The sequence below is a fragment of the Zalophus californianus genome, chromosome 14 (genome assembly GCF_009762305.2).
Source record: "Zalophus californianus isolate mZalCal1 chromosome 14, mZalCal1.pri.v2, whole genome shotgun sequence".
Lineage (NCBI taxonomy): Eukaryota > Metazoa > Chordata > Mammalia > Carnivora > Otariidae > Zalophus > Zalophus californianus.
In genome coordinates this window covers 6930956-6955241 of record NC_045608.1, presented here as the reverse complement: position 1 = coordinate 6955241, position 24286 = coordinate 6930956, and the positions used below count along the sequence as shown (strand labels likewise).

The following is a 24286-nucleotide window of genomic DNA, read 5'->3' as shown; positions in this document are numbered from 1 at the left end:
CCTCAATTCCCCTTCGCCCCCACCTCCAGGCTTCTCGCGACAGCCGCCCAGCGGCGGCCTGAATCTCGCGATAAAGGCTTATTGTCTCGCGGGACCGCGGTTGGCAGACGGGCTTTCAGGCGGCCCTGGCCGTGGAAGAGGAGTTGCATGTGTCGCTTCAGCTGGCGGTAGTGGCGGGAGCGGAGGCGGCGGGGGTTGTGCGACCGCCCGGGTAACGACCCCTCGTGCCTCTCCCTCTTCCGAGAAGCTCGTAGAGAGCGTGGGGGAAGCCGAGGTGCTGCCCGGCGGAAGGGGGCCGGGCCGGGCGTCTCCACACCCCCGCCCACATGGGCCCCTCTGGTGTCCCCGGGATTGCCCCTTCGCCTCAGATCTTCCCCTAACTCTTGGCCGCCTTTGTCGCCCCAGTGCTCTTACATTCTGCCCCTTGCTGGTTCTTTTGTCCCTATTTTCTCTCTTCAGATTCTGGTCTCCCCGCCCCCTCCCACTCCCATCCCCTTCCCTGATTCCTGTGGCCCTCTCTTGGCGTTGAGCTGCCCGCACACCCTGTACTCTGGGCACCTCTAGTCACCCACCCCTTTTTCGTAGGCTTTTCCAGCCTCTTTTCGTCCAGCTGCTTTGTGGCCTTGATTGCTGCGGTTGCATCCCTTCCAGATCACCCCCAGACCTTTTGTCCCGTCACTGCGGATCATCCTCCCCATCTTACTATTCCATTGCTTCCTCTTTCCGCCCCCCCCCCCCCCCCGCCCCAATTCTTCACGGTCCTTTTGCTACTGGCACTTGCTTCCCTGTAGACCTGTGGAGCTGGTAATGGTGCGCCCGGAATTGCTCATATTTTATGGATCCTAATGCAGCTTTTATCCTTCACTTAAAAACAGAATTGGAACAAATTTAGGATTGAGGTATTTCTAGTGGGAGGAGGCGAGGCTACACCTGAACACTGCCTTTTTGGGGTCTTGGTCCAAAATAGTGAAAATGTGTTATTTTCCTTGCTTACAGGTTTGTGAGATGGCTGCTGATATTTCTGAATCCGGTGGGCATGATTGCAAAGGAGACCCGAGGGGCAATACCAAGTTAGATGCAGACTACCCACTTCGAGTCCTTTACTGTGGAGGCAAGTGTTACAGAGCAGAAAATGGCTTTTGCTCACTTTATTTTTATGCATTGTAATAGTAGTATCACATTTGATTCTATTAATCCTTTTCTCATCTGTCTTTGGGAAATCCTTAATTGGGGGCGGGGGGGGGGGCGTTGGTAAGGCAGGGGAGGCATGGGTTAACAGATTTTCTAGACCCGTATGACTTTTGCCTTGCTACTTGGCCTGGAGAAGCTTCCGGTCCAGTTGGAATAGAGACATGCAAATAGATTATTTCAACCTAATGCTACTTGCTAGTCTGGCTACTAAAGAAGGACCTCTTGGGAGATACTGAGTCTGAAGAGATGACAAGGACTGGATGAGGAAGTGGGGAAGGGCATCCCAGATGAAGTGAATGGCTATGCAAGAAAAGACTTGATGCACGTCTGTGGAGAAATGAGCAGCTTTGGATTAGTATAGTGTGGTTATAGTATAGGGAGGGTATCAGGAGTGGGAGATGATGAGGTTGGAGCGATGGGTCGTAGGACAGTCTTGGGGAAGTCTTCTTGGCTTGATTAATAATACACGTATTAGATTGAATCTGGATTCTTTTTTTTCTTGGAGTGTTTTTCCTCATTTTCAATGCAGAAATATTTGTGAATTGGAAATGCTCTAATTTTATTAGCATTTTGGAAAGTTTCAGAAAAATTTGAAGGTACAGGACAGCAAAGGGGCAAGTAAGTACTGATTTTTTTCAGGAAATATTTTTGACCACTTACTCTGTGCCTCGCAGTGTTTTAGGTGCTAGGGACTGAGTAGTGAGTGAGTAAGTCAGGAAAGGTCCTTGTGTTTGGAGAATTTACATTTTGCGAGTGTAATAGAGACATCATCTGGAGTTTAAGTACTACAGAAGGAGTGGGATGTCACTGAGTTAAAAAATTTTGTCGACATGCCATTTATTGAATATTTTGGGGAGTAAAAATTATTATAAAATACCTCCGTAAGAATAAGGCAGGGGAACTTTTTGTAGGGTTGATTGATTTTTGTTACAGTATTGGTCTTATTTGGTCATCTTGTTTGCCTTTGGAGTCGCAGACCAGGGACTGCATCCTGATTCCAGCATTACTAGTTATGTGACCTTGGGCAAGTTACCTAATTCAATTAAGGATTAAAGGTCTGTTTCTTAAGGTCTGTACAATGAAAATGATGATTATATCCTAAGTCAGGTGATTTGTATAAAGCTTCTGGTATAGCAACTAACACAAGAACATAGTACAGTAAGTTTTATTATTAGATAAGTATACTAGTTTAGTATGGTTTATTTATCTTTGTCAGATGTAGTTAAGAGCTGTTGTTCTTTGTACCCTATTTTATCTAATCTAAGACTCCATATTTTATAAGAGTCGCCACTATTTTATGTTCCACTTAGAAAAAAAACCTCACATTGACATGCTGTGACTATAAGGTGTATCCCTATTAAAATGAAGAAAACTTAGGATTGATGAAATACGGCATATGAAAACCATCTTATTAAATTGCTTATGTGACTGCTAAGGTGACTTGAACAACTGCACTAAATATGCAAACCACCCCGGTGATAATTTGTGTTGACCAGCAGTCCCTAAACTTTTTTTTTTTTTTTTAAGATTTTATTTATTTATTTGACAGAGAGAGACACAGCAAGAGAGGGAACGCAAGCAGGGGGAGTGGGAGAGGGAAAAGCAGGCTTCCCCCTGAGCAGGGAGCCTGATGTGGGGCTTGATCCCAGGACCCTGGGATCATGACCTGAGCCGAAGGCAGACACTCGACGACTGAGCCACCCAGGCGCCCCAGTCCCTAACCTTTTTGAGAAAGGTTTATTTTCATTTCCCTTCCTAGTTTGTATTGATATTCCAGGCACTAAGCTGGGGACAGGGTTACTTCCTCAAGGAGTTTACGGTCTAGTTGTAGAAGCACTTAGGGTAAATTAAATAGTACTGATTATAACTATGAATTAGGAGTTGAGGAAAAGGAGGGATCTTTGTTCAGAGGAAGTAGGGTAATGTCCAAGGAAATGAGAAGCCTTAGATAAAGGGTAGAATTTGTAAGGAAAGGTGAAGGAATTCATAAGAACAGTATGGTGGTAAGATTTAATATGGTGTCTTCAGGAGAGAGGGAAAAGAAAGGGCTTATTGGAACAGAGTGCTGGTTGGAGTAGAGTGAGAAACGGGTAGGTAGAATGGGGTCATTTCTGGGGAGACATTTTGTCTTCTTGATTGTGACTTCAGACTCAATCTGAGTTTGAATCCTGGCTCAGCCATTTACTTACTTGTGTGACCTTGGCTAGTTCCCTCATCCATTAAGGAGCCTACTTCAGAAGGCTGCCGAGAAGAATGAATAATACTCCCAAAGGCTCCACCTCCTAACACCATGACATTGGATAAAAGGATTTCAACATAGTAATTTTGAGGGGATACAAACATTCAGACCATAGCAGAAGGTTTCATGGCTGATGATGCCTTGTTCTTCATGTTGCATCACATCAGCAAGTACATAATGTCAGGTTATTGCACTATTAGTGATGTGAAGGTTTTTTTTTTTTTTTTTTTAAAGATTTTATTTATTTGAGAGAGAGAATGAGAAAGAGAGCATGAAAGGGGGGCAGGTCAGAGGGAGAAGCAGACTCCCCGCCGAGCAGGGAGCCCGATGCGGGACTTGATCCCGGGACTCCAGCATCATGACCCGAGCCGAAGGCAGTCGCTCAACCGACTGAGCCACCCAGGTGCCCAGTGATGTGAAGTTTGATGGTAGCTACTAGATCCGTGTGTCGAAAAGCTATGGTTTGCAGAAAGGGAAATTGACTTTATTTTATTTTATTTTAAGATTTTATTTATTTGAGAGAGCGAGCACAAGCAGGGGGAACAGCAGGCAGAGGGAGAGGGAGAAGCAGGCTCCCTGCTGAGCAGGGAGCCCAATGTGGGGCTCCATCCCAGGACCCTGGGATCATGACCTGAGCCAAAGGCAGATGCTTAACTGACTGAGCCACCCAGGCGCCCTGGGAAATTGACTTTACAAGCAAGTGACAGTGAATTGTCCAAATGTTCCCATTGCATTAGAATTTTGTTGAACTGAATATTCTTTGAAATGGTGTACAAAGGTTTATAGCTTTAGTATTTGCTGTAATGGTATTTAACCTATAATTCTATCCTGAAAGTGTGGCTGAATATCTGTACCTACTTGTATTTGAACTTGAGCTACTGAGGATTGTAGAGCTCTGGTTAACCAGGGAGAGCTTTGGTGGAAAGGTCTCCACACTTGAAATAAAGAGGTGCTACATTCCAGTTTTCTTCTGCCACATACCTACCACCTTTTTTTTTTTTTAAAGATTTATTTGAGAGAGAGAGAATGAGAGAGAGCACGAGAGGGAAGAGGGTCAGAGGGAGAAGCAGACTCCCGCTGAGCAGGAAGCCCGATGTGGGACTCGATCCCAGGACTCCAGGATCATGACCTGAGCTGAAGGCAGTCGCCCAACCAACTGAGCCACCCAGGCGCCCACATACCTACCACCTTTGTCCTTGGCTGAGCTATTGAACCTTTTTTAGAGCTTCATCTATAAAAAAGTGATGGTGGGATGAGGAAGAGGCCAACCACTGTCACGTGGCTGGCACACAGCTACGCTATCTCTGTGTGTCATGTAATCTGATTTCGTGGTTAAGAGCTTCAGAAACTGACCATCCTGTTCTACTAACCAGATGCTGCAGGTTATTTTACCTAACGGTAATGCAGATGTGGTGATTCTTACTTACAGGGTGGTGATGATGACACATAATCATATAACGATAACTGCTGTGATGAGTAATGGTGCACCACCCCTCTTCTCCCTCACAAATCTCAAGATATTGGGCACACTGAACTACTCAGTTCTTTCCCTTAAAAGTAAAAACAAAATAGTTGACCTGGTAACAGAATTCTGTTTACAATCTGGAAACCTTTTGAGTTCTTTTGGTTCTTTAGCCCATGGAGCCTGTACGAGGACAAAATTGAACCTGCGTTCCCTCTAGCTTTACAGTTGCATGATCTGAAAGCACATTATGAAAAAGAAAAGGAAACGTATATTGCAAAGAAATGGTAGCAAAAGTGCTACTGAAGTCTATAAATATGTTAGTATGAATAAAAACTGGTGGCTGTTTTGGTAAAACTATCAAAGGAAATAACCAGTTCCTTTCAAGCTGTGTTGTATTGGGAATTGTTCTCAGCTTAACTTCAGACCCATTGAGATAGTTACGGTAAAACTTTAAGATATGCAGGCTAATATAGTTTGATGTTCCATCCACTGAGGTTATGGTGTTCTTTAGATTAAAAACAAAACAAAAAAAAATTAAGAGCCTATCTCATATGAACCATGTGCCTTTTACCTCAAAAAAAAAAAAACCATGATGGGTGGTATTTGAAAAGTGATACAGAATTACAGGAAAAAGTAGAAATGAAGCATTTTGTCCAATTTAAAATAAAAGGATGAACCATGTGTGTTTATATATAATTTTCTAATCTTTTTTCTCTCCATTTCCCCAGTTTGTTCATTACCAACAGAGGTAAGTCCTTTTAAAATTCTTTTCTTCTTTTTTTTTTTTTAAGATTTTATTTATTTATTTGAGAGAGAGAGAGAATGAGAGATAGACAGCACGAGAGGGAAGAGGGTCAGAGGGAGAAGCAGACTCCCTGCTGAGCAGGGAGCCCGATGTGGGACTCGATCCCAGGACTCCAGGATCATGACCTGAGCCGAAGGCAGTTGCTTAACCAAGCCTGAGCCACCCAGGCGCCCTAAAATTCTTTTCTTTTTTTAACCTCTTCATTTGAGGTCATTGACTTTAGAACTAGCCTGAGAACTTTTTTATTTTTCATGTTCTGTCATTTGATAGTAGAGTTTCAACTTTTATAGAAACTTTGGATTGGAATTATTTTATGGTCTTACAAATTGTTTTCTTTAGACTTTGTATCATATGTGTACATCTTTTGTACTTGGCTATCCAGTTTGGACTTCTGCTTGGAACTTATGAATAGTTACGTAATAAAACAAGAGTAGCCTTAAAGCCAAAAATCTAATGTATAAGCAGAGGAAAGCATAAATTAAAATTAGAGGATTTTCTATTAATAAGCTTCTGAGTCAGCATCTGTGGGCAAGTCACAAAAATAGACACCTGTGTGCCCAAAGCAAGAAATGAACATGCTCGTTTTTTTTGTTTGCTCCTTTTTCTTATGGCCCTTCTCTTTGATGCAACAAAAAATACGTTACTACAGTGAGGAGGTGCTTAATCCTTTTTAAATTCTAATTTTTTATGGGGCATTTCCTGGTCAAACACAGAATTCCTGTGGATAAGATATCGGGTGGGAGTAGTTGGTTTCATCATTCTTAATATAGCAAATATAGGGAAGGACTTAATTAAAATGTATTGGTTGATTGAAAATGTTCTGTTGTGACGCAGTTTGTTCTCCCCCCCCACTCCCCCAGTACTGTGAATATATGCCTGATGTTGCTAAATGTCGACAGTGGTTAGAGAAGAATTTTCCAAATGAGTTTGCAAAACTTACTGTAGGTATGAACATTTTTTTCTCTAATCTGAAAGCTTGTATATCTGAAACAAATGCACATAAGGCATTATTTTAAAGATAAGAAAGTGCTCCTTTAGTAGGATATTACAGAATTGTATTTATACCTATTAGCTTCAAAACCATTTTACATTCTTGGGTTAAAATTCCTTATATAGAACCACACACTGCTTCATGTGTCTTATCTGAGACAGTTTAGGATAACTTCTTATAAGAAGAGTAATGGTTTAGGAGCAAATGTATTTTCACTCATTCATTTAACAAATTATTTCTTGTGAGCATACTATATGCTACACTTTGTTTTAGATGTTTAGGATAAGGCAGTGAACAAAAGATCTATTTGAAAATTATATTCTAGAATGGGAGACTAAGTAAAATAATAAATAAGTATGTTAAATCATCGTGAGCAGGGAATAGGGAGATAAGAATTGTTGGGGAGAGAATTTGAAGTTTTAGGTAGTGGCAGGAAAGATTTTGCTGAAAAAACTGCATTTGAACAAAGACCTAAAGGAAGTGAGGGAGTGAGTCATTTGGATATCTGGGAGACTATTCCAGGTGTGGGGCAAGTGCAAAGGCCCTGAGGTAAAAGCTTACCTGTCATATTCAGGAAACATCAAGGAAGCCTTTGTGTCTGGAGCTTATTGAAGAAGGGGGGAGAGAAGGGTCAGAGATGAAGTCAGAGAGAAGTAATGGAGGACCATACCTTAAAGGTCTAGTCTTGGCTTTTTTTTTTTTTTTTTTAAAGATTTTTATTTATTGCAGAGAGAGAGCAGGGGGTGGCAGGGGTCAGAGGGAGAAGCAGACTCCCCGCTGAGCAGGGATGGAGTCCGATGTCCCCGACGTCAGACTCCATCCCAGGACCCTGGGATCATGACCTGAGCTGAAGGCAGATGCCCAACCGAATGAGCCACCCAGGCGCCCCTAGTCTTGGCTCTTACTCAGAATGAGATGTGGAGCTATTGGAGAGATTTGAGGAGAAGAGCAATAAGGTCTGACTTTTGTTTCAACATCTGTTTGGCTACTGTGCTAAAGAACAGACTGAAGAGGGGCCCAGGCAGTAAAGGGAGACCAGATGAGAGGCTGTGGCTGTAATCGCGTCAGGAGACCATGGTGACCTGATCAGAATGGTAGCAGTGGAGGCGGGGAAAGTAGGCAGGTTCTCGATGTGTTTTGAAGGTAGAGCTGACAGGGCTTTCTGATGTGCTGCATGTGGGATGTGAGAAAAGGAGGCATCTAGGGTTTTGGCAACTAGAAGAATGGAGTTGCTGTTGCCAGTGGAAGGGAAGACGGAAGGGAACAGATTTCTTCATTTTGTTAAAACTGTGGCTTCTCTTACGAGATTGGTGGAAATGAAGGCAGTAGCAGGAAGAAGGGAAAGCCTGGGCTGGAAACAGTCCTGTCAGATGTACCTGATGCTATTCCACTATTTGCTGCTTTGTCAGATTGTTTCCAAGAGGCACAACCCCTGAAACTTCATAGAAGGCCTTTCTGGATAGTAGCCACAGTCATCATCCGTGGTTGGATAAGAACCTTAAAGTTGGGTGTTACAGTCTGCGTGGTCATGGTCAGCCTGGGACATGACCTGCCTAGGACATGATAAGACCTGAGGAAGGAGTCTTCTTAGGCCCAGACTTCCTGTTACCTAGATTAGTATGTTTAGATGTAAACATGCCTGCAGAGTCTGAGTGTTTTGTTCTCCTTTCATGTGCTAAAAAGATCCTAATCTTCACATATCAAAGACTTTGTTTTGTCTTCTGTCACCATGGACTTAATAATGACCAGAATTAGACTAGGAATTTAGCAATATAATCATTTGCATGATAAATGGCATGTTGTTGTTGGCAAGATGCCTTCTTTGTGTATGAAGTTGCTCAAAGGTGATTTTTTAAAGGTTATTTTGGATTAATGTTAATGCTTTGGATTTCATTGTTAACGTCTAGAAAATTCACCAAAACAAGAAGCTGGAATTAGTGAGGGTCAAGGCACAGCAGGGGAAGAGGAAGAGAAGAAAAAGCAGAAGAGAGGTAAGGCCTAAATCCATGGCTTGATTTATATAAAGACACCTTCCCTCTGTCAGAGGAAATACATAATGAGCACAGTCCCAAAGCCAGTAATGTGTCCCTGCTGCTGTAGTTCCATATGTATACCCTACAGAGCGACACAGAATCATATACTCAGGATGACTGGATGTCATATGATTTGGGCTTTTACAGTAAATTGGACCTAAGAAAATATGCTTTATTTGCTGTATACATATGCAAAAAGCAACCAACCAGCTTGTTGATGACTTGAAAACTTTACCTTATTAAAATAGAGTTGAGGACATTGATAAAAGATTTTATTCTCATTATGTTGTCAGCTCAGTGGAATTTTTTTTTTTCAATAGCTGTTGTGTATAACTGCCTACCTCCTTCTTAAAATGAATTCCTGTGCTCTGGATCCTGTCCCTGCCTGTTTCTTCTGCCTTAATTATTCTCCCCTATGACTAAAATTAGCTTATAAATAAGGACTCTGCATCTTTCAAGAAAAATTCCTCCAGGAGCCCATGTCTTTGCTTTTATCCCTTGCCCTGCCCTTCTTAGCCAGACTTGTAGTAAGATTAGACTCACTGTTCTTGCTCTTCTGTCCTTCATTGCTCATGCTTCATTCTGTCCTTAAGCTGACTGTCACACCACTGAAATTCCTCTAATAGGGGTCATCAGTGGCTCAGTAATGGCTAAGCAATAAGAGCATTTGAGCACGCCCTTTTTTGAAATGCCATACTTCCTTGTTTTTTTTTTTAATTTTTTTATTGTTATGTTAATCACCATATATTACATCATTTGTTTTTGATCATACTTGGTTTTTGCGACAGCCTTCTTTGTTCATCCTCCCTGTCAATCCTCTTCGGTCTTCTGTGCAGACTTCTCTTCTCCTTTCTGTCCCTAAAAAGTTGTTATTTCCCAGGATCCTATGCTCGGCCATCTTACCTCCTCATTCTGCAGTTTTCTCCCTGAATGATTCTTTCACATCCCTAACTTCTAACACCACTCTACATTTGAAATTCCTGAATCTGTACCTCTGGTCCTGGCCCGTGTCTCTAGACTGGCAATGTGCACGGTCCCACAGGCACTTCAAATGCAGTATTTCCAAGAAAACCAAACTTACTAAGTCCCAAATCTGTATCTTTTGGTTAATGACAGCATACTTTATCCATTCATCTGAGCCAGAACCTGACATTCATCTTGGGTTCTCTTTCTTTGCTCCCCTACCCCCCTTTTTAAGATTTTATTTATTTATTTGTCAGAGAGAGAGGAGAGAGAGAGATCACAAGCAGAGGGAGTGGCAGGCAGAGGGAGAAGCAGGCTCCCTGCTGAGCAAGGAGCCTGACTGCAGGGCTTGATCCCAGACCCTGGGATCATGACCTGAGTGGAAGGCAGCTGCTTAACTGACTGAGCCACCTAGGCGTCCCTTCTTTGCTCCTTTTAATCAGTATTTTTAAATAGTCATCTTCCTTAATTTATTTAGTACTAATTATTTTTAATTCCGTTTAATCAGTTGTAAATCTGTTATTTCTCCTCCTTACTCTACCCTGTGCCTAATCACCATTACTGTTACCACTGCTTTGTTAGATTTTGATTAATTTCCACCTAAACTAATGTAGGAGCCTCCAGTAGCTCTCTGTCGGCCTTATTCCTCAAAGGCTCACCCTTCATGGTATAGAGTGATCTCCTAAAACCTAAATCTGTTTTTTTTCACTCCTGTATTCATTCAGTGGCTTTTCTTCGGCCTCAATATAAAATCAAATAACAGAGCTTGATGTGCTGGTCCTTTAATCGTTTGCTCTTTTGGCTTTATCTCCTACATATCCATAAGCATCCTTCATCGAGACAATTGTAGTTCTCAAGTATAATGCCTTCTCTTATCTTTGTACTTGTTCCCTTCTCCTGGGATATCTTTTCTTACCATATCTCTCCAGCTCTTCTGCTTTCATCTGGACAGTTCCTTCTACAAGAACTTAGATGCCATTTCTTCTGGGAAACCTTTTCTGTCCTCCAGAAGCTGAGTAAGCCATTCCTCTGCAAAGCTATGGTGGTGCAGTATTCATGGTTCCTGTTACAGTATATATCAGTTGCAGTAATTATTAAACTTTTTTTTGTCTCCTTCACTTGACTGTGAGTCCCTGGAGGGCAGGGACTATGTTTTCTTCTGTTCATCTTTTTGTCCTCAACCCTTAGTGCAGTGCTTGGACATAGTACTTAATAAATATTTATTGAATGAATACTCATGCATGTGTTTATTAGGTTTGTGTTAGAAGAAGAAACTTTAGAAATTAATATTTGGTACCTTTTGAAAATTAATAAGCTGAAAGACGGTATTTATGTTAAACACAAAACAATGCGGAGCTCTTTTTTTTTTTTTTTTTACATAAATAAAGGTGGAAGGGGTCAAATAAAGCAAAAAAAGAAGACTGTACCACAAAAAGTTACAATAGCCAAAATTCCTAGAGCAAAGAAGAAATATGTAACAAGAGTATGTGGCCTTGCAACTTTCGGTGAGTTCAAGTTTAAGTATGTTTAAAATGTGTGAATTGTATTCTCTCTGTTGCTCTCTGCCCCTCTCCCTCCTTTCTGTGTCTTGCTCTTTCTGTCTCTTTTTTAATCTGGCATCATGAAAATTTCATAGGTCTATTTTTTGCTAAGACGATACAAAATGAGATTTTGCATGTCTAACTATAGCTTCGAAATCAGATTTTGAAGAAATTGAAAAATGTTTTGCAAAGGGAACTAGTTTAACTTTTTCCTTTTCAGAATACCTGCTTGGGCACATTTTATGTGGAATGAGGAGGGCTAGGTAGGATTCCCTTTGAAGCCAATCGGTACTGCTCCTCTGTCCCTGCGGGCTAGATGGCAAAAGGCTGCACAATGGCTTGTGCCCTCTGGGAACAGTAGTAGAGGGTGAGGGAATGTGGGTATCAGCAGAATGTCCTGCTTCAGAGCTCCTTCTGGAGGCCTTGAATGAACAGTGAAATTGTAAACCAAGGTCCCTTCCTGTGACAAGACAGTTGAAAAACAGTCATTAGAAAGTAGGTTTGTTTCCCTTCTGTAACTATTCCTCTTGTAAAAAAGGATAAATGAAAGAACTTCATTGTACTTGGAAATGTATATGTAATGCTTGGAATTAATGTGTTCCTGGATTTATTTTGGTCTTAACCATATGAGTTATGAATAGTATGAATAATGCTTTGTGTGTGTGTGATAGGATGCATCTTTTTAAAATTTATTTAAATTTTTACTTAAATTCAATTAATCAACATATAGTGTATTATTAGTTTCAGAGGTAGAGTTCAGTGATTAAGCAGTTGCATATAACACCCAGTGCTCATTACATAATGTACCCTCCTTAATGCCCATTAACCCGGTTACCCCATCCCCCCAAATAATGCTATTTTTATGTACTGAAGCTTTATTTGACCTTGAAAATATAAGTTGAATGGTTAAGACCACTGCCTGTGGTAGTTTGTAATTATCATGAAAGGAATAAAAAACCCATTAAGGTAATCTGTTTTATGAAATTAAGATACAGATTAAATTTCAAAATGGAAAAATATCTTTGATACACAATTCCAATTATAGTCTTGCTCTTTCTCTTTTTTAAATAACAGAAATTGATCTTAAAGAAGCACAAAGATTTTTTGCTCAGAAATTCTCCTGTGGTGCCTCAGTAACAGGAGAGGATGAAATCATCATTCAGGGAGACTTTACAGATGACATAATTGATGTCATTCAGGAAAAATGGCCAGAGGTGAGTAGGTAGAACATGTGCACCTGTGGATATAAGTTTTTAAAGCAAGTTGCTTCCATGTTACCTGATACCACAATTCATGAGATGTAATTATTTGTTTTATAGGTGGATGATGATAGCATTGAAGATCTTGGAGAAGTAAAGAAGTGATTTTGAAAATTTGTCTCTATTTAATGATCTGAACTGAGAGTTGATATGGCCAAAGGGAGAGAGGCCTTTTAAAAATATATATATTTATCCTACAGTAAAACTGTAGATTACCCTCACCCTTGGCATTTTCACTGTTCTGTATAAGGCTGCTTGTTTTTTTTATTGCCAAAGTCTAATAAACAGGGGAGACTGTCATGCTTATGCATGAAATAGAATTTAGTCAAATAAAAATTTTTGGTCATTTGGTACTGACTTTTCTCTTTCTCTTATTAACTTTTTATTTTTGGAAAAACACTAGATTTTTTGTGCAAAGCTTTTTTGTTTATTAAAAATCATGATTTAATGAAATCATGATTTAAGGCTGAGTAATATTTTAAAGAATTTGAATTTTGGCTTCATCACCATTAATAACTGTCTCCTTGCTTCTTTGGTGTGATACTTTTGAGATGCTTGGGCATCTGATAGATTTGTGGTTGAATTTGCTTCATTGTTACCAACCAAGTCCACTTTGTGGTCACATTAACTTAATGTTGGTAGGAGTTGTTCACACTCTTCTGGAGATTATTTGGTAAAGTATATTAAAGCCTTAAAACCATCTGCAGTCTGACCCAGTAAGCCACTTAATTGACACTATCCTAAAGATAGAATCATTCTTGCTTAAAACTGTGGGTGAGGATGCTCATCACAATGTTACTCATAAATGCAAAAAAATTACAACTGATAAATGAACGATTGGGAAATGGTTAAAGAATGATGGTGCACCATATGGTAGAATATTATGCATATATTTTTAAATATTTTCCAAAAATATTTTGGAAACCTGTTTGGTGATTTTAAGTGGGGAGCAGACCCCAAATTCATTTTATACGTTATCACCACCTTTGTTTTGAGTGGAAGGCCATTCAGGGATGCTGCTGAGTTCTTGTTCTAGCATTCTGCTAGCCAATTGAAAAGAATATACACCGATACTCACTATAAATATGGTCTGGGAAATAGCAATTGAAATGAGTCTTTCTCAGAAGAGAAACAGTGACAGTGAATTTTGATGAATGCACTGAATGAATTTAAACTTTGTTTTTATAAAGGTCTTAAGTCAGGCTCTACAAATTGAAAAGAAGACTCCTGTTATTTTAAATCGCTATAGACACCTTTAAGAAATTTAGAACCCATTGTTTATTGCCATGCAAATTACAACCTTGAATGCGTGGTTTTTTAAATAATTAAAATCTTAGAAAAAATGTAATAAAGATGCAAATTAAGAAAACAAAATTCTGCATTAACTGAATTTTACTAAATAGGAGTATCTGATGAAGCAAATTTATCCATCAAGACCATTTGGTATGTGTTGTGTATGTATTCTGTTGGTGCTGGAAGATGTCTGTGCCTGTATCAACTATGTGACTTCATGTAAAGATTCTCAGTGTTCACAGTTCTTGGCAAATGCAGTTTTAATCCATATAAAGCCAGCAGTGGATGTTACTGCAGGATAATGGAGGATTAAAATTGTCCTTGTGTATAACATGTGTGAATCTTTTTCTTTGACCTGAAATTTAAAATGGAGCATTAGTTTAATCTGATTAAAATGTGCTAAATTCAAGGATTGACTTTAATTCATACATTCTCTTTATTATGTAAATGTTTTTGCAGTCTAGTATTTTTAGCAAAAAGAGTACTAACCTTTAAACAGCCTTATATCATAATCGTAAACGATTTGCCGCAGTTAAGCTGGCAGGACTCCATCTCCGGACCCTAAGATCACGACCTGAGCCAAAACCAAGAGTTGGATGCTTAATGACTGTGCACCCCAGGAGCCCCATAAATCTTAAAAAAAAAGATACAAGGTAGCTTTCTTACACTTAGTTAAAAATTTGATAAATTGCAATTTTAAAGATGAAGTCTACCATTTAGATCCTGTTTTTGTTATTTTCTAAATTACTTAGGAAGTAAGGTAGGGAGACAGGAATGAGTCTGTTTAGTTCATCGGTTAGACTGAGTGTAAAATCAGATGCAGTATAATGCTTGGGGCTGTCTTTTTTTTCTTTAAGATTTATTTATTTATTTATTTGAGAGCTTGCAAGTGCATGGGGTGGGGACAGAGAGAGAGGGAGAAGTAGGCTCTCCACTGAGCCTGATGTGGGGCTCGAATCCAGGACCCTGGGATCATGACCCGAGCTGAAGGCAGACTTTGAGCCACCAGGTACCCCTGCTTGGAGCTTTCATAAAACATTTTATGTATTTTTAAAAGATATCTTTGAAGGTCTTTGCTGTTTTATTTTGTTGAGGAGGGGAGGGGCAGAGCGAGAGAGAGTCCTAAGCAGGTTCCATGGCCAGTGTGCAGCCAGTCCTAGGTGGGGCTGATCTCGAGAAAATGACCTGAGCTAAAATCAAGAGTGGGATGCTCAACTGACTGAGCCACCCAGGCGTCTCTCTTTTCTATTTTAAAGAAAACCTGTGGGAGTGAGTGAACTTAAAATACTGAGGTTTTTGATATGCAACTAGTCATCATACTCTTACCACACTGAATTTACTTACAAACATAATCCCATAAAATGAGCCTCATTTCTTACTATTTTCTGTACATAAAGTATACTATATATATATATATATTTAAAAGATTTTATTTCAGAGTGCATGGGGTAGGGTGAGGGAGGGGCAGAGGAACAAGGAGACTCCCCGATGAGCAAGAAGCCCAACAGGGAGCTCTGGATCCTGAGATCATGACCTGAGCCAAAGTTGGGCTCTTAACCCTCTGAGCCATCCAGGCGCCCCTTACATTATTTTTTTAAGTAATCTCTACGCCCGATGTGGGTTCCAACTCAGGACCCCGAGATCAAGTGTAGCAGTTCCACCCAGTTGGCCAGGCACCCCTGTACATATACTTTTAGAGAGTTTTAGGTATGTGGTTGCCTGGTAGAAAAACGCCGTATTTTAACAATGGTGAAATTTGGGAAACCTGAATTGAAATGCTCCTTAACTGGTAAGTTGACATTCAACCACATTCCTTTTTATCTTTCTCATTCCACCAAGATTTAATTGTACAGTCATCTACTGATAGGATGCTTTTAACTAGTCAGAATTTGCTTTCCCGATTTTAGATCTTAGACATTGTCTTGTTGGCTCTCCTCAACAATCCTATCCCAAGGAGGCAAATGCCACTCAATCAGTAAAGCCTCAAAGCAAGACATTTAAATTTTCCATTTTTCAGATTATCCTTTATGAACACAAGGACATGCTTTGCTCATTCATAGTCAATCAAAAAGTAAAGCTGAAATACTATCACCATTTTTTGTAATCTGTCTTGCCATTAATGCCATGTTATGGGTTAAACAGTAGGGGATGGGAGATCAGGGGTTAAATGTATTATTTTTTTCATAGTTCAGTTCCTGTATAACAAGTGAAAGGAAGCAGGGTGACTGAGCTAACACGAGAAAAAGCTTAGATTCATCCCAGAATGTGGTAGATTTTGTCATGACCAAGTGCCTAAGTTCTCATTGCTATTCAAAAGCTTCATCTAGAATCAAACAAAACACACACACACACATATACACCCCCACCCCACCCCACCCCCCCACCCCCTCCTCAATATGTGATTCGTAGTTTCGAGCTGTGTGCTAGGATGGCCAGCAGCTGCTAACTACCGGGGCTGGCGTCTGCGTCCGTCCAGGTATTCGTGTGAACGGGCCAGGTACCGTTCTCAGTGCCCGGTGTACACAGCGGCTTTCAAGACCGGGAAAGACGTGAGCAGCTCAACTGTCAAAACTGGGGTGACGGGGGCAGAAACGGCCTTTAATTTGCTTCCTCGTTCGCTGGCTAACGGCGAAGAACCGGTTCTTCGCGGACGGTGGCTGGTGGACCTCAACCGCACATCAACCTTCCCGGAGCCTGCAGCCCCCGACCTGCACGCGCGAGAGCGAGGAGGGCGCACCTGAGGTCTCGCGAGAGCCGGGATGGTCCCTCGGGGACGCCGTAGGCGGGGCCGGCGGGCGCGTTCCTCTGGGCGGGCGGTTTGGGTGCTTACTCGGACCGCCCGAGGGCGCGGGGCTCCGGGGTTCGGGGCTCGCCCCCCGCTCCGGGCAGGCGCGCCTATGGCGTTTGTAAGGTGACGCTGCGCTCACCGACTTTCTCCGGGGGCGGAGGAAGCGCCCATGAACCCTTCGGCGACCTTCCTCGTCGGGCGCCAGGTGAGCGGCCGCCGCCGGCTCAGCGTCTCCGCTGGAGCGTCCGGGTGCGAGTGGACAGCGAGCCTCGCGGGACGGGGAGCACTCTGGCCGAACCCGGGTGGTTTTTAAGGAACGGTTTCTGCTTAAAAATGTAAAACGATAGATACACAGTACGAAGAGGAGAAGCGGAGCGTCGTATCTGGTCCCTTACTTTAGTAAGAACGACATCCGGCCCAGGCGCCGAGACGGGCGGCGAGTGACCAGGTGCTCACTTTTTAAACGACACCTGGGCGTTTGGAGAGCTGCCTTTCTGTGCGCCGCCTCGCTTCCTGTCCTTAATTTCTTTCACGGTAACCTGCGAGGGGACGAGCACTCTCGTAACTCCGTTTTACTAGAAAGCGTTGAAAGCGAGCTTTGCATTTATGAGTGTACGAAGAAAAGTGAGCTTTGCATTCATCAGTACGGTGAAATGAGCTTTTTTTTTTTTTTTTTTGGCATGTTTGGCGAATTGCCTGTTTTCCTATCCTACAATATGTGCTCCTTGTCGGCGCGCTCATTACTGCATCCCCAGCCACACTTGGCGCTCAGCAAATACTTGTTCAGTGAATCAATGAATTAACGAATGGTTTACCAAAGACAGAATTTAAATCTTGTGATTTGGAATCACTTGATCCAAATTCCACTTTCTGTGTTTAGTTACTAGTAACTGTAATTCATTCGTCATTATTTATTGACAAACCTTATTTTTCAGAAAGCAGTAATGATACAAAATGGGCCTCGTGAAGTTTTAACTACTAGTTTTAAGGTAGAATTCTTTTTTTTTTAATTAAAAAAATTTTTTTTAAGGTAGAATTCTTGAAGTAATACTTTCAGTTCTTTTATTTCATGGATGGGGCAGTACCATATTTCAAAATGTGCTTCACAATCAATAATAGGTAATGTTTGGAAAAACTATCCCTTTCACGTATTTAAGTTGGTATCTTAAAATTTTTCCTTAAAAAAAAAATGATAGCTAATGTTTGTTGAGTGCTTACCCTGTGCCAAGTAATGTGGAGTGCTTTACACAGTTTATCGTGCTTAATCCACAGAACTAAGAAGTTAAAGTGTTATTACCATTTTACAGGTGAGGAAACCAAGGCTTAGAGAGGTTAAGTAATTTGTGCAATGTTATAGAGCCACTCAAGTGATTAATTCTGGATTCACATTTAGGTCAGACCAGCTTCACGATCTAGTCTTTAAAATGACATATGCATAAAGGGAATTACTGTAGATAATTTTATTAGGTATGAAATGACATCATGGTGATATGAAAAATGTTCATTTTTAGAGATGCATGCCAAAATATGTAAGAGTTTTTTAAACAACAAAAAGAGAAAGGAAAATTGAAACAGATGTGGTAGAATCTTGATAATGGTAGAACTTAGGTACTGAACATAAGAGAGTTTATTGTACAATTCCCTTCTGTGTGTGTTTGAAAATTTTCCTTTATAAACAGGTGTGTTGAGTTTGGACCAATCACAATATTACATTGTTCTTGGTAGATTGAGTATATGCCCTAGATGTTATGAGAATTATTTACATTCAAACAGTGATTATTTCATGTTTTCCTTTACTTGATTGAACCAGAATTGCTGGGGCAAAGTGTGGGGTAATATTGTTGACTGATACAAGGAATGGGTTGACAGCAAAGACAAAAATGCCAAAATGAGTTTATTTGTGATTAGCCAATGAAGGTTTTACAAACGGTCCCACTTTTTAAGAGTGGCATGTTTGGTATGACAAAATTATAGAGGCAGAGTGCGCGGTAGGTAGGCATGAACTCATTTTAAATATACATAATTTTGATGCCATGTTATAAGCAGTGAATAAAAAATAATTCAACTGTCTTGAATTGGCAGCAAAAGAAGATACAATTATTTGGAAAAAAATGCTTCAGCTCATTTATGTTATTGATTAGTTTTATTTTGATGTAAAACCACTTTCTCTGTTTAGAACATCGGGTCAGAAGTTGAGATTTCCACTATCGAGAAACAACGGAAAGAGCTGCAGCTGCTTATTGGAGAATTAAAAGACCGCGATAAAGAGCTCAATGATATGGTTGCAGTACATCAGAGACAACTTCTTTCATGGGAAGAGGATCGGCAGAAAGTGTTGACTTTGGAAGAACGTTGCAGCAAATTAGAGGGTCAGAAATACATTAGCAGTATCTGTTATATATCTCTGCATGCCAACATATTCAAAGGGTTCATGGGTTAGACACAAATGTATTTATTTTAAAATAAATATTTTTATTTGAGAGAGCGCGCACGCACATGTGAGCAGGGAGGGGGGCAGAGGGAGAAGTAGAGAATCCCCAAGCAGACTCCTTGCTGAGCATGGAGCACAATGCAGAGCTCAGTCCCAGGAACCCAGGATCATGACCTGAACTTAAAACAAGAGTCAGATGCTCAACCGACCACCACCCAGGCACCTGAGACACAAATGTATTTAAATATTAAATACATTAGGGGAAAAAAGCGGGGCCCACAGGAAAGATAAGAGATAGAATATCTCAACACAATCCCCGCTGCCCTAGAGTTTAGTTTAATTGAAGATAGGAAGCCTTTATGAACACTCACAATTGAACAAACACAATGTGAATTGAAGTTGGGCAGACAGTTTAAGTGTAGAGAGGGTGCTGGAGAGAGAGCTCCAATTAATCTAAAGTGTCAAGAGTGAATCTGAATGAAATTAGTTTTGAGCTAGAATATGAATAGAAATGCCACAGGACTAGCCATTTCTGTTGAACTGACTCAAAGATTTTAAATTTTTAGTGTTGAACTTGATCTTAAGTATCTAAAACAGTCACCTTTTAAAAATATAGCAGTCTCAAAAATGGCTTGCAAAAATTTTCTTTGTACCATATTTTAATTCTGTCATCCCTTTAGTGCTGCCCTGAGGTCTGAATGTTCTAGTGACACTACATCAATGCCAGACTGTATTAGAAGGGAAAACACTAGATCTGTTTAATAGATAACTATATTGCACCTCCTTTTTTTATCTTCTGTTACCCAAAGGATTCTGTAAACATGACAAACTGAATATGCATAATTTTCCATTTCTTTGATGATCATTTGATTTTACTCTGACCATACCCAGCCACACACACATACGCATCATGTTTGATTTGATTGCACATTAGATGTAATATATCTTACACAGATATGTTAAAGATGAAGATGACATTGCATATAGCCAACAGTATCTGGTTTTAAAATAAGAAACTTAACCAACTGAGCCACCCAGGCGCCCCTTAAAATAAGAAACTTGAGGGGCGCCTGGGTGGCTCAGTCGGTTAAGCATCTAACTTGATTTCAGCTCAGGTCTTGATCTCAGGGTCATGAGTTCAAGTCTTGTGTTGGAGCTCCAAGCCCAGCGTGGAGCCTACTTAGAAAAAAAGATTGTCATTCTCATTAGTGACTAGGGAAATGCAAATTAAAACCGTAATGAGATACCATTTACACTTATCAGACCAGCAAAAATGATCAGGTATTGGTAAAGATATCAGGTATATATAAAGGTAGCAGGTATTTTGGAGCCAAGGGAAGACTCATTCACTGCTGGTGGGAGTGTCAGTTTGGGACAACTACTTGGAAAATCATTTGACAGTATCTAGTAAAGTTAAAGATATACATAGCTCATGGCCCCGCATTTCCACTTCTAGGAATATACCCATGGGTCAGAGTACAAGTAAATGACCTAAGGATCTTATTAATATGTAGATTATGATACAACAGGTCTGGGGCCTGAGTCTGTATTTCTAACAAATTACCAGGTGATGTCAATGCTGCTGGCTCAAGGACCCCATTTGAGTAGCAAGGCTCTACAAAAACTCTTGCAAAATTACACCGAGATACACATTTAAGAATATTCAGAGCAACATTGTTCATAATAGCTGCAAAATGGAAACAACTGAAGTGGCTACCAATAGTAGTAAATACTATTTGGCATAATCATATAATGGGATATTATGTAGCAACAACAGTGCACAAACACCAGTCACATACAACAATGTGGATAAATCTCGGTTATCTTAGGTAGAAAAATGTGAAGGGAAGAACTCAAGAGTATAATCCCAATTATATACAGTTCAAATCAAACTGTGTTTTAGGAATGTGGTCATAGGGTGGTAACACTATAATTAAAAAGCAGGCAAATGATTAAGATCAGGACAGTGGTTGGGAAGGTGGGAATTGGAGACATTGTGTTTAGGAAATGACATCCATGGGGCTTCTGGGTTGCTGACTATTCTGTTTCTATACTATCCAGTATTGTGGATTCCATAATACATTCTTTAAAAAGAATTATCCTTTAAAAAAATTTTTAGCACACTTAACCTTTTAATTGTGTGTTTGAAAATGCATTTTAAACTTCAGATCTGATCAAAAGGTAGTTATTGATGAAATTTCCCTCAGGTGAACTACATAAAAGAACTGAAATAATCAGGTCACTCACAAAGAAGGTAAAAACCCTTGAATCTAATCAGATTGAATGCCAAACGGTTCTTCAGAAGACTCAGCTACAGCTTCAGGAAATGGCTCAAAAGGCAACCCATTCCTCTCTCCTCTCTGAAGACCTTGAGGTTGGTTTTATTTTGTGATAAGCTTCTCTAGCCCAAATTTTGTTTCAGGTATTGAGAAATTAGATTTAAATGTTTCCATTAAAATGTATGTGTGTGTATGAAAGTCGATCTGTCCATCTGCCACCATAGTTTCGTGCTCACTGTATGGCTTTGGTTGGCTGCACAGTGCTGAGTTGTCTGGGAGATAAACTTCATTACCACCTTTTCTGACTGTCAGCCCATTTGGTCGAGGAGCATCTGTCACTTTATCAACAATGGGTTATTTTAGAAAGCCTTTCTCAAAGTCTCAGATGAATAGCATCAAATTTTGGTAGCTTCACATGATGCTTTCTAAATGTGCCTTATCTGATACGATAAACAGGATCTACATCATGTTAGTAGCATATGGGGAATAAAATTTGTAAGACTGATTTTTCACTTTTCAGGTTTTTTTTTTTTTAAAGATTTTATTTATTTGACAGAGAGAGACAGCGAGAGAGGGAACACAAGCATGGGGAGCGGGAGAGGGAGAAGCAGGCTTCCCACTGAGCAGGGAGCCCAATGTGGGGCTCGATCCCAGGACCCTGCGATCATGACCTGAGCCAAAGGCAGATGCTTAACGACTGAGCCACCCAGGCGCCCCTCACTTTTCAGTTCTAACTGGTCATCAGATATTTTTTGAACTCATGTTTTATGAGAGGCACAGAGAACCATATTTTTGTTATAGCATTTGTATTATGCTTGTTTCATAATGATAATGCCTTGTTTATTCTTTCAGATTATTATTCTAGACAGTTTCTAGCTATAAAATAAGTAAAAGCTATTCTATTGATATGTTGAATTAAAAAATAAAAATGTAGGGGGTGCTTGGCTGACTCAGTCGGTGAGGCATGTGACGCTTGTTCTTGGGGTCATGAGTTCAAGCCCCACATAGGGCATAGAGCTTACTTTAAAAAAAAAAAAAAAAAAGAAATGTATGAGAGAGAATGAGCAAGATCTCTGGTGTCTTTTCTTACAAGGGTTCTAATCCCATCATGAGGGCCCCACTCATGACCTCTTTTACACCTAATTATCTCTCAAAGGAGCATCTCCAAATAATACCATATTGGAGGTTAGGGCTTCAACGTACGCGTTTTGGGGGGATGCAATTCAGTTCATAGCAGGAGGATTTTTTTTTATTAATAAGATTTATTTCTTAGAGCAGTTTTATGTTCACAGCAAAACAGAGTAGAATGCATAAATTTCTCCTATACCCCCTGCCTCCACCACCAAACGCAGTCTCCCCTACTATGGACGTTCTGCACCCCGGTAGTACATTTGTTATAATCAGTGAATCTGTTAACACATCATTGTCACCCAAAGTCATAGTTTACATTGGGGTTCACTATTGGTGTTATATATTCTGTGGGTTTTGACAGATGTGTAATGACATGTATCCACCATTGTAGTATTGTACAGAATAGTTTCACTGCCTTAAAAATCCTGTGCTCCATCCTTCCACCCCGCTCTGGAACCACTGACCTTTTTACCATTTCCATAGTTGTGTCTTTTCCAGAATGTCCTATAGTTGGAATCGTATAGTATGTACCTTTTTCAGATTGGCTTCTTTTACTTCGTAGCATGTATTTAAACTTCCTTCATGGAGATACCATTTAAAAATCTCATTATTCTTTTTTTCCAACCAATAAATACATCATGTAGTTCTGGGGTTAAAAAAAAAACAAGAAACCCCCCAAAAACCTGATAAATGGGAATACCCCAATATGAAGTGAAGGTCTTTCAATGTAGAGTAAAAATTATACACACACACACACATATATGCGCATAGAAGTTCACTAATGCTACTTTATTTCAGCAAAGGAAGTCTCTTACTAATCCAATTTTCATTCATTTTCTTTTTTGCCAACCTAGAATTATACATAAGAGAGATTGGGAAATAGACATTTATAAGCATAACCAATATGATTCAGGAAGGCAAACATAAGCATTGAGAGGATGCTAGAGGTAATGGAGAGAAAGATTTGTATTTTTTTTTGATTTTTAAAAAAAATTTTTTTTTGATTACTTGGCCCACTTTGTTGCTAAATAAAAGTTAAAGAGCAAACAAAACAGAATGAGCACAGACTGCGGCTAATGCTAATAATGAAAGCTTTTAAATGACTCAATATAGTATTTTATGTGTTGTTCCCTTGTAGGCTAGAAACGAAAATCTCAGCAACACATTAGTGGAACTTTCTGCCCAGGTAGGACAATTACAAGCTCGAGAACAGGCTCTCACTACAATGATAAAGCTAAAGGTAATTCAAAATAATAATAGCTTCATTTGTCAGGGCACTTGGTACTTTATAAAGTATGGTCACATACATTATCTTACTTAAGTCCCATTGCAATGAGATGGTAGAGCTACCAATGTTGCTGTCTCTTTTAAAATTCTCATTTTAGGGGGGCCCCTGGGTGGCTCAGTTGGTTGGGCATCTACCTTTGGCTCAAGTCATGATCCCAGGGTCTTAGGATCGGGTCCCACATCAGGCTGTCTGCTCAGCTCCCTCTCCTTCTGTGATCTTTCTCACTTTCACTCACTCTCAAATAAATAAATAGAATCTTTAAAAAAATAAAAGAAAATAGGGGCACCTGGGTGGCTCAGTTAAGTGTCTGCCTTCGGATCAGGTCATGATCTCAGGATCCTGGGATTGGGCCCCGCCTCCAGCTCCCTGCTCAGCGGAGAGCCTGGTTCTCCCTCTCCTTCTGCTGCTCCCCCTGCTTATGCTCTCTCTTTCTCTTTCTCTCTCTCTCTCTGTCAAATAAGTAAATAAAATCTTAAAAAGTAAAATTCTCATTTTAGGGGCACCTGGCTGGCTTAGTGGAGCATGTGACTCTTGATCTTGGGGTTTGTGTTCCAGCCCCACATTGAGGGTAGAGATTACTTAAAAATCT

General features: G+C 40.3%; 2 protein-coding genes and 1 long non-coding RNA gene across 15 annotated transcripts in view; 2 read left to right on the top strand and 1 right to left on the bottom strand.

The window, feature by feature from the left end:
* DENR (density regulated re-initiation and release factor) lies at positions 1–13839 on the top strand. Of its 4 annotated transcripts, none has more exons than XM_027577040.2 (9): positions 1–211; positions 876–899; positions 997–1111; positions 5624–5643; positions 6561–6645; positions 8599–8682; positions 11076–11192; positions 12303–12442; positions 12548–13839. In XM_027577040.2, exons 3-9 carry the CDS (start codon positions 1006–1008, stop codon positions 12590–12592), a joined length of 597 nt encoding a protein of 198 aa, XP_027432841.1. In that variant the 5' UTR covers positions 1–211; positions 876–899; positions 997–1005; the 3' UTR covers positions 12593–13839. The 4 variants fall into 4 exon arrangements, with proteins under 4 accessions (XP_027432841.1, XP_027432842.1, XP_027432844.1 ...); XM_027577042.2 differs by having other exon boundaries at positions 51–167; XM_027577041.2 differs by lacking the exon at positions 876–899.
* Positions 13840–14001: 162 nt separating this feature from the next.
* LOC113913085 lies at positions 14002–16472 on the bottom strand. Its single transcript, XR_003517084.1, has 3 exons — positions 16231–16472; positions 14270–14354; positions 14002–14135 (listed from the first exon to the last, which is right to left on the bottom strand). It is a non-coding gene; the product is annotated as an uncharacterized LOC113913085 (long non-coding RNA).
* A 106-nt stretch (positions 16473–16578) lies between these two features.
* Positions 16579–24286, top strand: part of CCDC62 (coiled-coil domain containing 62) — a 44214-nt gene continuing 36506 nt past the window's right edge. For 7 of the 10 annotated variants that reach the window (XR_003516982.1, XR_003516981.1, XM_027576551.1 and 4 more), the window contains exons 1-4: positions 17504–17557; positions 18745–18937; positions 21207–21373; positions 23548–23649. Coding sequence is in view for 8 of the 10 variants with exons in the window: in XM_027576551.1 (XP_027432352.1) it covers positions 17513–17557; positions 18745–18937; positions 21207–21373; positions 23548–23649 (507 nt within the window). In the remaining 2 variants the exon portion in view is untranslated. Of the gene's footprint in view, positions 16774–17503; positions 17558–18744; positions 18938–21206; positions 21374–23547; positions 23650–24286 lie in introns of those variants that run through there. The other 3 variants (XM_027576550.1, XM_027576549.1, XM_027576553.1) reach the window with 2 other exon arrangements.